Genomic DNA, 14,850 nt, shown 5'->3' on the forward strand with positions numbered 1-14,850 from the left:
CACCTAAATTAAATGAATTAACAAAAAAATATATAAAAGAAGTAATGTGGAAAATATGCTTCAAAGACTGGGCAAAATAGGGATGAATTCAAAAAAATCTGTCAATGACGTGCACGAAAACCAGCCATGTATTGGCGATTTCTTGGTTGGCCATCATGTCCCATGCCATCTTAGTCGTCGTCCTCCTCTTCCACCTCCTCCACCTCTTCATCTTCCTCACTCTTTAATCACTCTTTATAGGGCACTCTTTAATGTAATCTTTTTGAAAGGTATCTATTTTTTTTTATTTTTTTTGCCATTTTGTCAGTGCCTCCGCCTGTGGGTGCTTTATATAGACTTGTCTTGATTGCTAATCCACAACAAATGACGATTATTAGGTTAAACGTTCAGAATAGGAATCCATATAAGGTTATATTTCAGCACTTCGCAAATGGACAGCGACTCTTAAGTAGCACGTAGAACGCGTTCTCGCGCGTTCATGTTAAGTGCATTTTTGGGAAACGCGCGTGGAATTGCCGCGAGCGTTCGAAACCTTGCACGTAGAGAGCGCTCTTAAGAGCTGAGATACATCATTATCGGGAAACCCGGCCCTGGCCCATACAGTGCCAAGTAATAGAGCTTGAGCCTAGAGAACGAAAGGCAAATATCTGCCTTCCATGTCTTTGGTTTGGGGAAAAAAAGCCCTATATGCTCACATTTTTGAAGCCATTCGTAGATGAACTGTCAATTCTACAGAAAGATGGAATTAAATGGAAAGATTCAGCAAACATAGAGCACACTTCCAAGGTTTTTGCTCTCATATGTAGTTCTGATTCAGTCGCCCGCCCACTTCTAAGGAACACTAAGGCCCAATCCCAATTCTACCCCTTTCCCCTATGTCTACCCCTAACCCTTCGCCTTCCCCTTCCCCTTGACCCTTGAAACAGAGTGGCAAGGCGTAGGGGTGAAAATATTCCCCTTAGAAATGGGACACCACTACTACACCGTTACACGTCATTATACGTCATCGCCTACGTCACAGGAGATGCACCGATGTTTATCACAAACTACCAAGATGCACAGGACTTGTACACAGGACTTGTATTCTGTGGTGTTGTATTAACACGTTGGAGGTACAGACCTATGTTTGTCCTATTTTGACCTATTTATTTATTTACTGTGTGAAATACGTCATTGTGTGGCGTTCATGTGCGTTCAACTCATAAATACGATCTTTACGAGATGACTTGAACGCACCAATAGCTTGTGTGCTTTGTTCGGGGGAGAGGACATTTTTTTACAAACATTTCTTTGAAGGAACTGACCGTAAATATGTATACAAGATTGAATGTAACATAAAGCAAATCATTATTTGTCGTTAAAATACCTATTAAAGCCAACAATTCTTACATTTATGGGTCTCCTTTTTTGCTTGGGCAGCCATTTTGCGTCTGTAGCTGGTGAATGCAGTGAGACTTCTCATACCCCTTCGTTTGAAGTGTGGTCCCGAAAAATCTTCGTTTGAAGGGCTATCTGGCCCTTCCCCTTAGCCCTTCCCCTCCAACCAAAAGAGAATTGAGACAGCCCTACCCCTTCACGTGCACGCTCAAAACAGAGGGGAAGGGGTAAGTGAAGGGGTAAGGGGTAGAATTGGGATTGGCCCTAAACAGTTTAATGGTTTTTATGGGTGTGACTTTTGTTACCATGTTGGGGGAGGTCCCTACACAAATAAAGACCCTGTGCCAAAACTTAGAACTGAAGTAGAGCACTTTGATCAAGCATTGTCCGCAACACTTGAGAAAACTGTAATGGGAGTAAAAGGACCTTCACCTTTAATGAGACTTGAAAACTTTCAAATGATAAATGGATTTGTTCCAGAGTATCAACACTCTGTCTGCCTTGGAGTTACAAGGCAACTAGCTAATCTGTGGTTTGACTATTTAAACAATTAAACACAATTAAACAATTTGATTGTTTAAGAGACGTTAAACAGTGGATGGCTGCAAACTTCCTTCAGCTCAACGATTCTAAGACGGAAGTTTTAATTTTTGGCTCATCTACGTTAACAGAGGTTGTTGCAGGTAAATTGGGACCTTTATCTGGCAATCTCCATCCACATGTCCGCAATCTGGGTGTTACTTTTGACTCTGCTCTGACTTTTGACAAGCAGATCAACGGTGTGGTCAGAAGTTGTTTTTATCAGTTGAAGAATATTGCGAAAATTAAGGCATTTTTAACACCCAGAGACATGGAGTCCGTGATACATGCTTTTATTTCATCAAGATTAGATTACTGTAATGTACTGTACTTGGGTGTTTCACAGTCCCTACTGTCACGTCTTCAACTAGTCCAAAATGCTGCTGCTAGATTGTTGACAGGAACAAGGAAAAGAGAACATATTTCGCCAGTATTGTTCTCTCTCCATTGGCTGCCAGTTAAACATCGTATTGAGTTCAAAACACTACTGTTCGTTTATAAGGGATTGCATGGACTGGCTCCTCCATACATCTCTGATCTCCTTTCATTCCACCATAATGCTTTTAGAAATCTCAGGTCAACCAGCAGTCTACAGCTGACTGTTCCAAGAACACGTCTAAAATTAAAAGGAGATCGTGCCTTTTCAGTGGCCGCTCCACAGCTTTGGAACAATCTGCCATCTCACATAAAGACAGCTTCAACATACACTGATTTTAAATCTTTGCTTAAAACCCACTTATTTACTGCTGCTTATGGTCATAAGTGGGCATAGTGGTATTGTAATGTATTGTATTGTGTATTGTTTATCTGTGGTTTTATGTTTACTCATTAGAATACTTGCTTACATGTTGTACAGCACTTTGGCCAACAGCTGTTGTTTTTAAATGTGCTCTATAAATAAATATGACTGACTGACTGACTACAGAAATCATCAACAAGAGTGGTACATAGGAACAAAATCAGACCTTCTAGACAAAGAGCTAGTTACAATCAAACCACCTGTTGAGATAATCAGAGTACCACGGTCTGTGGCAGACAGAAAGTACACTGTTAGCCCGGATTTTATATCTAATTAACAATTTAATTACAGTACACTTAAATTATTTAATTTTGAATGCATTACTATAAAAATGTAAGTGAATTCTACTACTTTTGTAGACATATTTGAATGTGTGGAAAACTAAGTTTAATGGATTAAAATTGTAGAGTTTGTGTACTGACCACGCCCCTTACCCCCACTCGCCACAAGGACACACACACGTGACGCACGCACACACAGTTGTTTCAAGTCAGGCAAGCAACGCCATTTTCTCTCGTGGTTGAAAAGTGCATGCAAATTCGTAGAGCTGTTGGTAAGTAGTTTAAAACAAATGTTTTAGTCAGGTTTATTGTTTCTATTTTTCACCGATTATTATTTGAGTTGTGAAAACGTTGTTTTAAGTAATTTTGGACTTCTTTTCACTAACGTTAGCCCCGCTTGAACTTGAAACACAGGCGAATTTAGCAGACATAGTTTCGTCTGTTCATTTGTTTTTTTCTCTCTTTCTCCATCAAAATGATGTTTGTGAGTAGTGTATAAACATTGTTTTAAACCGTTTGGGACAAAAATATGCCCCATAAAACCATTTTCACTTGAGTGCAGCGAACACGAAGCCCGCTCGATCTCCTGGCGAATTAATCTGACTTTTTTCGTCTATTTAACGTTATTGGTTTGAGTTTTTATTTTATTTTATTGAGGGGCTGTTTGTGAGCAATAACATGCTTTAAACAGGTCGTGACATTTTCACTTGTTAACTAGGTGGTTTTCTCACTCGTGCACGGCGGTCCCATTTTAACCCCTGCATGTTCGACACAGATACAACGAGATTTCCAGTGAGACACGACGACCGACCACAGTTTACTTAATCTGATGAGTGAATTTAAGCTTAAGTTAGAAAAAAAACGTACATTTTGCTACGTTTTTAATTTTTTTAATTGAGTATTTGAATAAACATATGTATAAATGAAAATGGGTATTTATGACCACTTAGGTCATAAACTGTGACTGAAATCATGTTGTGGTCATAGATGTGGTGACAGCCAATATTGTTTGCTATGTTTACCTTTATTTAGGTTTATTATGAGTTCAACAGAGTGGTGGGGAAAAATCTCAGAGAGAACTTCTTTGATGCACTTGATCATTACTCTCCAAATCTGATTTTGGCTGAGCTTTTACGCCAGACAAAGGTGGGTTTACTTGTCTACATCAGTCTACCCCCTCTTTTTCCTATTGTCATTTCTCTAATTTCTTCTCCTCTTTCCTCTGGACTTCACTTTCTTTTTCTTTCCATTCTTAAATCTCAAATTTCTTTCTCATGTCCTCTCCACTATACTCTTCCACTTTTCTTGTTTTGTCTTTTTTCCTTTACTGCTCCATTCTCTGCTCTCTCCTTTCCTGTTTGTCATCTTGTCTTGCCCTGTTCTTTACTTACCAAAATCTGACAAATTTGGGGGAAATTTGGGTGAGCATCCCTAACAAACTTCAATATCTCCAATATCTTCCAGACCACCGAGCCAACAGATGTTCGGTCCCTTTGCCTTCGTGGACTGCCGGTCATTTTGGGGGATGACCCTTCTGCATTCTTTAAGACCTGCTCTGTAAGTTTTTTAATAGGTTTTAAATGTTACTGTTACCATTAGAGTCCTGTCTGCTACTAATGTTCAGAATAGTTTATCAGTATCTCCCAGACATTTATTTTCAGTATTTTTAATATTTCGGAATATCTGTAATATTGGTTAATGAAATGAAAAACTGAAAATATTTGTCTTCAAATGTGAAATAGGCTCAAAATAAAATATTTATTTCTGCAGTTTAAAGGATTAATTCACCCAGAAATAAAAAATCATTACTCATTCTGTGGTCATTAATTACTCATACCCTCATGTCCTACCAAACCTGTAAGACTTTCGTTCATCTTTCAAACACAAATGAAATCTGAGGGTTTCTGTATGTCCCTTCAGTGACAGTCTACGCAACTACCACTTCCAAGCCCTAGAATGGTTGTAAAGACATCAGTAAAATAATCCATGTGACTCCAGTGGTTTAACCATGCGTCATGGTGCTCTTGTGAATGTGCATTGGAAATATATATTTTGTAAATAACAACATTTTATTATTTTAGTGCACACCAAGCATTCACATTACTTCATAAAATTTTGGTTAAACCACTGGAGTCATATGGATTACTTTAATATGGTTTTACCTTTATGGATTTTGAAAGTGATAGTTTTGCAGAATGTCAATGGAGGAACAGAAAACTCTCAGATTTCAAAGATATTGAATATCTTTCAAAAATATATTTATTGTGTTCTGAAGATGAACGAAAGTCTTAAAGGTTTGGAATGATGTGAGGGTGAGTAATTAATGGCTGAATTTAAATTTTTGGGTGAACGAAGCCTTTAAGTACAACTGAAAGTAAAACCTTTTACTAATGTCTTTTGATTTTGAAGTACAGTGCTACCATAAATAGATTTATACATTACAAGTATTCGTAGCAAAAGTGCAGTGAATGTGGCTTGGCAGCTAACCATAAAAGCTTGTGCACAACTGGGGCTGAAAGTGTGTAAAATATCCAGTTAATGAAGAAAGTGATAACTTTTTTTTAATGCATTTCAGTGTAGTTTACATTGTATTACATTGTATTGGATATACATTTTAGTTGACAACACAGTATTATCTAACTGTCATTATAATGCCATGTCAATCTGTTTCTTTGTTAGGATGTCAATGACCAGGACTCGTACCACCAAATTCCAGTGGGAATCCTATGCCTGGATTCAGAAAGTCCACAGCTAGTTTCTGAGTAGACAGTCTTATTACAAAAGTTAGAAACCTCTTAAACTTGAAGGCAAGAAATTGTTTCTTCACTGTTGTATTTTGAAATGAAAATGTTTCAATTGAAATAAAAAGAGAGAGAAAATTTTCTTAAGTTATTTGCTTGCTTTTTTTTAAATTTTACTGAAGTTATCAAGTACACATTACTTAATTTTTTTAGGGCAACCAGTTTGCTCACATTTTTTAAGTATACGGGCTAGTACATTGAACTTAAATATACTATGTGTACTAACTGCAAAGTAATTGATATTACAAAGGATTTTAAGTTAAATCAACTTGAATTTTTAAAGTTACCATTACTTAAATATTTTAGGGCAACCAGTTTGCTCACATTTTTTAAGTAGATTCAACTTGTCCGGGCTAACAGTGTACTGGAAGGCATCAGAGTGGAGGTCATTCCTCTTATTCTATGCTCTGCCTCTTCTGAATGGGGTTTTACTTAGGAAATTCTGGAACCACCTTTTTCTGTTTGTGTTTGCTATGCACATTCTGTTGGGAGAAAAAGTGAAACGCTGTGATATTGATGTAGCAGAAAGAGCTCTCAGAAAGTTCACTTCGCAGTTTGAGAAGTTATATGGAGCAGCAAATATGACTTTCAATGTTCATCTACTGACTGTCACAGGAAGGAACTCCGTGATTCCCTCCTCTGGCGGCCAGAGGGCGCTCTCGCCCGAGTACTAACTTTCCCCTGTGTTCACTACAAGTCCCAGCAGCCCCGTGGCTGATGCTGATCATCATGTTCAGCTGGACCTCGTCAGATCATCATGTTCAGCTGGACCTCGTCAACAGGGTTTCTTAAGCACAGCTCTTGCTATGCTCAGTGCGAAGTATTGCTTTCCCTGTGAACAATTCTGAGCGTTATATCCCGTGTTTGATTACCTGTGACAACTTGACCTGGACCTTATCTTTCGCTGTCTGCCGCCTGCCTGCCATACCCTCCGCCTGGACCCTGGACTTTGATTGTTTCGCCGCCTGCCCCGACCCTTTGCCTGTTCCTGGACTCTGACTGTGTGTATTCTCTTCTCTGCCTTCATCGCTGTTGTTTGACCTTTGCCTGTCTGACCCTGATTCTAATAAAGCCTGCAAATGGATCCCACATCTAGTGACTCTTCATTACACTGACACACATTACAACAAGTGTAAGGAACTGGGGGCCTTTGTGGGCCACATCAACCTTTTCCTTTGAATCTTTTAATGGCACTCTGTTAAAGTACTTCAATGGAACCACCCATGTTCCTGAACAAATTGTTAGAAGGTTTCTTTGCTGGAGGAGTCTAATGCAGAAAGCTGAAAAGCTGATGGCAGATGCAAATGATGGTGTTAAAAAGATTTTTGCTGGTTTACAAAGCAGCCATTTACATTCTTGTAATTCAGCCAGCCTCAATGAAAATGTCAGGGTTTTTGGCAAACCCTGTCATGGTACACTATCACCATCCCAATCATCTGCTGTCAAAAATTAGCTGGGTGTTACAGTCAGTCAATTTGTATTTTATCATCGTTTCATCGTAAAAGGAATACTGTACCATTCAAGCAGTTACACAAACCTTAAAAAAAGGATAAACTCAACAGTAGAATTAATGGATGGACGACTGTGCAGAATTCTTAGCATGTTAGTATTCAGATTACACCATGTATCAATGCACTGTGTATTGGTTAGGGAGCTCAAGAATACCGGTAAACTGCTCTGCAGGGACAGTGAGCTAAACATTACTTCATATTTTGTTTATGCGGTGTTGCAGTCCAGCAATGTATGTGCGGTTCCCACTGATCTGTTTTACAGAAAATGTGTTTTGATAGAAGCAAAAGCCAAAAACTATGTTATTCCACTCCCAAATAATATAGAGAGAGATTAAATATGAACTGACACATGAATGAGAGATATGCATATTGCTCACTGAGCCTCTTCGTGCCCTTATCTGGATATATGTTGTTCCTTGTTTTTCTTTTATTTTCTATGGTGCAATAGTACTAAATTTTGTTGTACCAATGACAATAAAGTCTATTCAATTTGCTTATCCTCCAAGCCTGCAAGTTTTTTTTTTTTTTTTTTATAAAATGTTATGCAATACAAAGCAAACAGTCAGAAGGTCAGAAAAATACAGTTGTCATGCCTGTTCTAAATATTAACTCACAGACAGTGTTAAGTGAATTATTTGTGGTTACTGTGAAATTATTAAATTATTTAAATATCTGTTTTCTTTTTAATGAATACATGTGGAAAACAATCATATTGCAATTTTGTATAGAAAAAGCACACTTTTAAGTAACATACTTAATGTGATATAGTGCTAGTGCATTTATAGTATAGCATAAGCACCTACTTATGAAAATCCATCTGTTATCGCTGTGATCGCTGCTTTCAATATCAATTTAACATTTAGTGCATTTAAGTATACTTAAGTAGCACAATTAATTTAATCTATTACTAATATATTTTAAACTAAATTAATTTAGGTTAGCTATCTAATTACACTTAAAATAAATTTCAGTAGTGTTATTTAGTATATTTATATAGTGTACTTAAATAGCACATTTGTGAATACATTTCTAACATATTTTTGTTTAAATAATTTAAACTATCTAAAAGTACACTAACAATTAACTATTTTTAATGCATTAAAAATGTACTTGTAAGAAATACACTAATACAACAATTCTGTGTAATTTTTCAATATCTTATTTATATGGCCTAAAAATCCATTTAAAATATCAATGGTATTTAGTATACTTTCTTAATTACACTTAAGTAATAAAGGTGAAAATAAAGTGAACTTGAGTGCACTAAAAAAACACTTAATTACGAGAAAGTAATTTATATATTTATTTTTTTGTGTGCTAAAAACAACTGTAAAAATAATATATTATAAATACACTAATTAAAAGTATATTTTTACTTAAATAGTTCTTAAGTGTAATTAATAAAATATACTAAAAAGCTTATTTTTAAAATGTATTTTTAGTGCACAAAAATAAAATGTACTTTTGAAAAAATAGACAGAAGAGTTTTTTTTAGTGTATTTCTTATGCTGCGTTCACACCAAGCGCGAATATGCGTCAGGCGCGAGTGATTTCAATGTTAAGTCAATGGTAAGGCGCGTTTACGCGCGTCTGGAGTTCTTGCGGCGCGAATGAGGCGCGGCGCGGTAGACGCGAATTCGCCTCATTCGTGCGTCTAGTTCGCGCGAATGACGCGAATTGAGCGTTTGGCGCGATACGCGCGTTAAGCGCGAATTGTGCTTTTTGTGCATTCACGCGTTTGACGCGAATTCGCGTCTGCCGCCCGAGTTGAAAAATCTGAACTTCTGCGTCAAATTCACGCCGCGTTAACCAATCAGGAGCCTGCTTGATGTTGTGGCGGCAGGCCCGCCCAGAGTCATTCATTCAAAATGGAGGAACGTATAATTTTAGCTGTGAGCAGTCGGCCGGAGTTGTACGACACGACTTCGTATATATACAGAGACAGAAATAAAAAGGACCTCGCTTGGAAGAGTGTCGGTGAGGAGATTGGGCAACCTGGTAAGTTGTAAATAAGTTACACATTTCACTTTTGAGTCACGTACAACGGCCTTCCCGCCGTTTTTTAAAACTATTTTCCCCCTAATCTACAGCTACTTTTCGCTAAACAAGATAATGTGTTTATTCAGAGGACATGTGCAGGAAAAAATGGAAGAGCCTCAGGGACACGTACCTGAAGGAGAGGAGGAAGGAGATGGATAAGAGGAGTGGGTCAGCAGCAGGGTCGGTGAAGAAGTGGAAGTACTCACTGATCCTGGGATTCCTCGACCCCTTCGTTACCCCACGGGAGACCACCAGTAACATGGGGGGGGTCAAGGCCCAGGTCATTGAGTACAACAACCCCAGGGACCAGGGAGAGGCGGAAGTAGGGGATACGGAAACAGGTGAGTTTTCAATTAAGCCAGTTTACAAGGCATGTGCTGTCATTGTTTACAGATGAAGAGTATAATGCAGGGCTCTCAAGTGTCACGCATTGAGCGTGACAGTCACTCATTTCAGTCTTTTGTCACGCACTCCCGCCACACATTGTATTTCTCACGCGGAAAAACTTTATAATATATTTAATATGCCGCAGCGCCCAAAACTTCTCTGGCCGCACCGCTGTCACTATGGAACCGGCAGGAAACAAGCGCGTCGCCGCGACGCGTCACCATACTGTCTATGCGCGTCACCCCTGGAGTTCTTAGTTGAGCCTGCCACTTAACAGCCAATCAAAAAAAAGAAAGGGGCTACAAAATAGCCAATCAGAAAATAGTACTATTGTATCTGGGTAAGATTTAACGTAACAACCAATGGGGAAAAAAGGAATTGTTCACGTGATCTTCCGAAAGTTTCGTTCACCCACAGACACAGAGGAAAACACTGGATCTCCTCATGATCTCCTGTTTTAATGTTACAGCAAATTCACAACTTGTTTGACACAAACAATGACAACTTGACTGCTGTTAGAAAATGTTTCCCAGATAATTACCATCAGTTTTTCATGAGTTACTGTAACTTAGCCAACAGTTTTACAGCCTGTTCACTGACAACACCTGCTCAGAACTAGTCTATCACACGATGACTGACATTGTTACATTATAAACATCTCTCTCTCCAAATAGGCTTAATAATTTTATTAGCACTAAATAAATTAAAGTGTATTGTATAGTCGATGTTATAAGTCACTTTTAAAATCATGTCATATTTTATAATATCCATGGCCATGCATTAATCATTGCATCTGTCTTTCAAATATGTCAGGTAAAAAGCATACTTTGTATTTGGTTGAATTGTCAGTGCCATGTGTCAAATATTATCTTCTGCAAGTCTGAGCATTAATAATAACAACAAAAACACTAATAATATTATTATTAATGAAACACCAATAATAATAACACTAATATAAAAACAATAATAAACACAAAAACACTAATAATAATATTATTAATGATAATAATTAATAATTATTATCAACATCACTGCCCCCCCCCCCCCCCTAACATGTGTCACTCTAGCTTGTCTTCAAAACTTGAGAGCCCTGATAATGTAATCTCTCTATGACTATTAACATGTAATATTGTCTTGACAGAGCCTACTGATGAAGAGGCTGATCTGAGATCCCCTGCCGCTTCTCCTGTCTCCTCAGTCCCTGGTCCTTCGCTCCCTGCTGCTGCACCCACAGGTGTGTGAACATGTCACGTGCAGAAAACATCAGTACAGTATACACTCATAGCTTTAACATTCACTAATAATCATTGTATTTGTAAATGCAGACTAAATTCTATTGCAATGTATGCAACCAATCATCTGCATGCTTTTTAATTACTGTTCATTTGCATGTTTATGTTCCTGATGTTTATATGTCTGAAGTATAACTTTATGTAAAATGTTAAAGCAAGTTCAAAATAATTTCACACTTGTATTTAAGCACTGGCTGTGTCACTCACACAGGCACAGATATTATTCTCCCAATATCTAGACAATTGTGTTATTTCAATTATCATCTTTCTGTCTTCTCATTGCACTGTGTGTTGTATTTTTGATTTCACAGGCCAACAGAGGAGGAGAGGCACTCGGCGGCCGCGTGATGGTACGTCGGAGGTGGAGCAGACGCTGCTCGAGCTCCTGAGGCGTCCTCCAGCTCCACCTCCACCACTACCACCACCACCGTCTGCTGACGAGCACTTCCTCCTCAGCCTTCTGCCTTTTCTGCAGAGCATGCCGCCTCAAACAAAAGAAATGGTTAAATTTCAAATTTATAAATTGGCGATGGAAAACAGCACCGTTGTGCTAAATTTGGAACTAAATAATTAAATAAATTAATTAAATAAATAGAGGCCGCAGGCTCTGCAGGAAACGCAGAATGCCCTCCTTCCTCTTCTCCTTTGTTCCCTGAGGCTTTTCCACCTTCCAAGCGAGGTCCTTTTTATTTCTGTCTCTATGTAAATAGTTTGTACATATAGTATTTTTTTTAAGTTTATATTTTTATTTATAATCAAATTATTTTATGTTTGGCCTGAATAAATTATTTTGAAATATGACAATGCCTAGTGTGGTTCTAATGCACAACATATACATCATCAACACATCATAACTTGATTTTAATATATGACACATTCATTTTGTATTGAATGCTATTTATTCCATATCTAAATCTTAATTATATGAAACATTATTATAGTGTAGTGTGTCTACTACACTATACTGTCACTATACACTATAGTGTAGTGTGTCTACTACACTATAATAACAGAACAATAATAATTATAATAGTGTGTATACTTTAGTGTGTCTGGACAGTGTTGTGTGAGGAAAACAAAGAAATCACAGGACAGGTTAAATACTTTGGGAGGCTGGCTCCATTTATCAGCAAAACAAAAATAAATCACAGATTTTACAGTAATAACCTGAACAAAGAAATGGCACAGACCTATAGAATTATTATCGTGGAATTATCGTGGAAAACCGTTGAAAAAGTTATTGACTCAGGGTCTAAAATTATTAAATGTGCATGTTGTGGTGGACCTGACAGCCTGGAACTGGGCCAGCAGGAGTAGAGCAGACAGATAGACCAGACATGACCTGCAAAACAGAGAGGAGGCAGAACAAAACAACATACAAACCAATAATCAACATATTGCATTTAATAATAAAAAAAAAATATATATATATACACATGTGTGTGTGTGTGTGTGTGTGTATATATATATATATATATATATATATATAATATATAAATAATGGAGGTAAAACTCTTTTAAGATAGTCATGCTCTTTATAGGTTTGTGGGTGGCTCTTAAAAGAGCCGTTGTGGGGAAGTCATGAGGAGGACTTCAAACACTACTCTGTCGGCTGCCATGCTACCGCTCCCTCCGCCGAGAAGTGTGCCATGAAGGCATCCCTCACTCGGACTGCCTCTCTGGAGGAGTTGTTTGCCGCAACCCGACCCAGACCTGGCAGCGGCTCCTCTCCAGCTTGTCCCGCGCCCCTCACAGCAGGTGCCTCTCTCCCCTCCGAACACCTCATGAAATTGTGGAGAAGACACGTCGCCTTCACACACTTCTCCGCAACTTCAGGGTGGACCTCGATGAGCCGCCGGTACATCCTCCATTGTGAGGAGAGGATGCCAAAGGCGTTCTCCACCACCAGCCTGGCTCTGGAGAGACGGTAATTGAAGACACGTCTCTCCGGAGGAAGGCTGCGTCCAGGGAAGGGCCGCATGAGGTTCCTCCGCAGCGGGAACGCCTCATCAGCCACGAAGACATGGGGCTGGGGTCCTCTGTCTTCAGCACCAGGTATATGCTGGTCAGGAGGCAGGTGAAGTGTGCCAGCCTGGAGAGCCTGTCCAAAGGCGGAGTTCGCCAGAATCCCACCGTCACTGGTCCTGCCGTACCCCCCAACATCGATCACCCGGAAGCGATACTTCGCATCCACAACTGCAAGCAGAACGATGGAGAACGTTCCCTTGTAGTTGTGGAACTGGGATCCTGAGTTTGGGGGTGCCTTCATCACCACATGCTTCCCATCCACCGCTCCAACGCACAGAGGGAAGTTCCACCGCTCCTGGAATCCCTCTGCGATGGACCTCCAGTCATCGGTGGTGGGCACAGCCATGTAGTCCTCCACAAGGCAGTCCCAGATGGCAGTCACTACCTGGGCGACGATCTGGCATACTGTGGAGACACCAACCCTGTAGCTGGACGCTATCGTCCTGAACGAGTCCCCAGTGGCAAGAAACCTAGAAAACATTTTTATAAATATTATTAAAAGTACACTTGTAGTTACATATTCAACTATACAATCAACAGGTATACTATTAAATGGTTTATGGTATATTAAAATGCCAATAATCACTGTGTTTATACAGAGAAACATGACACTGAATATTTTAATTTCTAGGTTAATGTCTAGGTTATAGCTAACTCAGTATCACTAGTAAGATCACTGTGTTTATACAGAGAATCATGACACTTTCTAGGTTAATGTCTAGGTTATAGCTAACTCAGTATCACTAGAAAGATCACTGTGTTTATACAGAGACACGACAGTATCACGTCTGCCAATAGAATTTTAATTTCTAGGTTGATGTCTAGGTTATAGCTAACTCAGTATCACTAGAAAGATCACTGTATTACAGAGACACGACAGTATCACGTCTGCCAATATAATATTTTAATTTCTAGGTTGATGTCTAACTTAACGTTAGGTTATAGCAGTTAACGGAGTAACTTACGTTATCACTAGAAAGAGCGCCAACAGTGGTATCCGTACCACAGTTTAAAAAAAATATTGATAGCATAGCAAATACTGTATTTAAAATAGCATATACATTTACTAACCGAAGACAGATGGACAGGCGCTCCGCAGCTGGGATAGAGCGCCTGTAGTTGGTGTCCTGGAGGGTGATCCTCGCTCCGATGCGGGACAGCAGGTCATCAGACTGGGCGCGGGACAGGCGGAAGTACCGCTGAAACCGGCCGTCATCCAGCCGCAGCTCCTGGAGCAAATGGTGAAATTCGCCAAACTGGGTTCGCCTCCGAAGGGTCTGGTGGACCCAAATACGGCGACGATGATCCCTACGCCGCTGTTCTGCTCTCCAGAGTAAATACAGTGCGGTGACTCTCTCGGTAAATGATCGCTCATCAGACATCTTGTAAAAAGATGGCCGCCAGCGGGTCTCGAAACTGACTTTCGCCTCTTGACGCGCGTGACGCGCGTAAATTTCGCTTCAAACTTTTTTTTTTACGCGCGTCAATTCCGCTCTTGACGCGCGAATGAACACAAAGTGGTCACGCGAATAACCAGACGCGGCAGGCGTGAATTTTGACGCATATTCGCGTTTGGTGTGAACGCAGCATTACAAGTACATTTTAACACATTTAAAATAGTTTATTGTTAGTGTACTTTGATAGCTATGTGAAAGTACACTAACAATGAACTATTGTTAATGTGTTAAAAATGTACTTGTAAAAAATACACTAAAAAAACTTCTGTCTATTTATTCAAAAGTATATTTTATTTTT

At 39.2% G+C, this 14,850-nt stretch overlaps 1 protein-coding gene and 1 long non-coding RNA gene across 2 annotated transcripts; one reads left to right on the forward strand and one right to left on the reverse strand.

The window, feature by feature from the left end:
• Positions 1–3,156: 3,156 nt before the first annotated feature.
• On the forward strand, positions 3,157–5,902 carry LOC307004731. Its single transcript, XR_013799121.1, has 4 exons — positions 3,157–3,308; positions 3,755–4,182; positions 4,501–4,593; positions 5,716–5,902. It is a non-coding gene; the product is annotated as an uncharacterized lncRNA (long non-coding RNA).
• A 6,614-nt stretch (positions 5,903–12,516) lies between these two features.
• LOC307004711 (uncharacterized protein) lies at positions 12,517–14,633 on the reverse strand. The gene is made up of 2 exons (XM_079624120.1): positions 14,167–14,633; positions 12,517–13,565 (listed from the first exon to the last, which is right to left on the reverse strand). Exons 1-2 carry the CDS (start codon positions 14,475–14,477, stop codon positions 12,668–12,670), a joined length of 1,209 nt encoding a protein of 402 aa, XP_079480246.1. The 5' UTR covers positions 14,478–14,633; the 3' UTR covers positions 12,517–12,667.
• Positions 14,634–14,850: the final 217 nt, after the last annotated feature.

Source organism: Phoxinus phoxinus (genome assembly GCF_949152265.1).
Source record: "Phoxinus phoxinus genome assembly, chromosome: 9".
Lineage (NCBI taxonomy): Eukaryota > Metazoa > Chordata > Actinopteri > Cypriniformes > Leuciscidae > Phoxinus > Phoxinus phoxinus.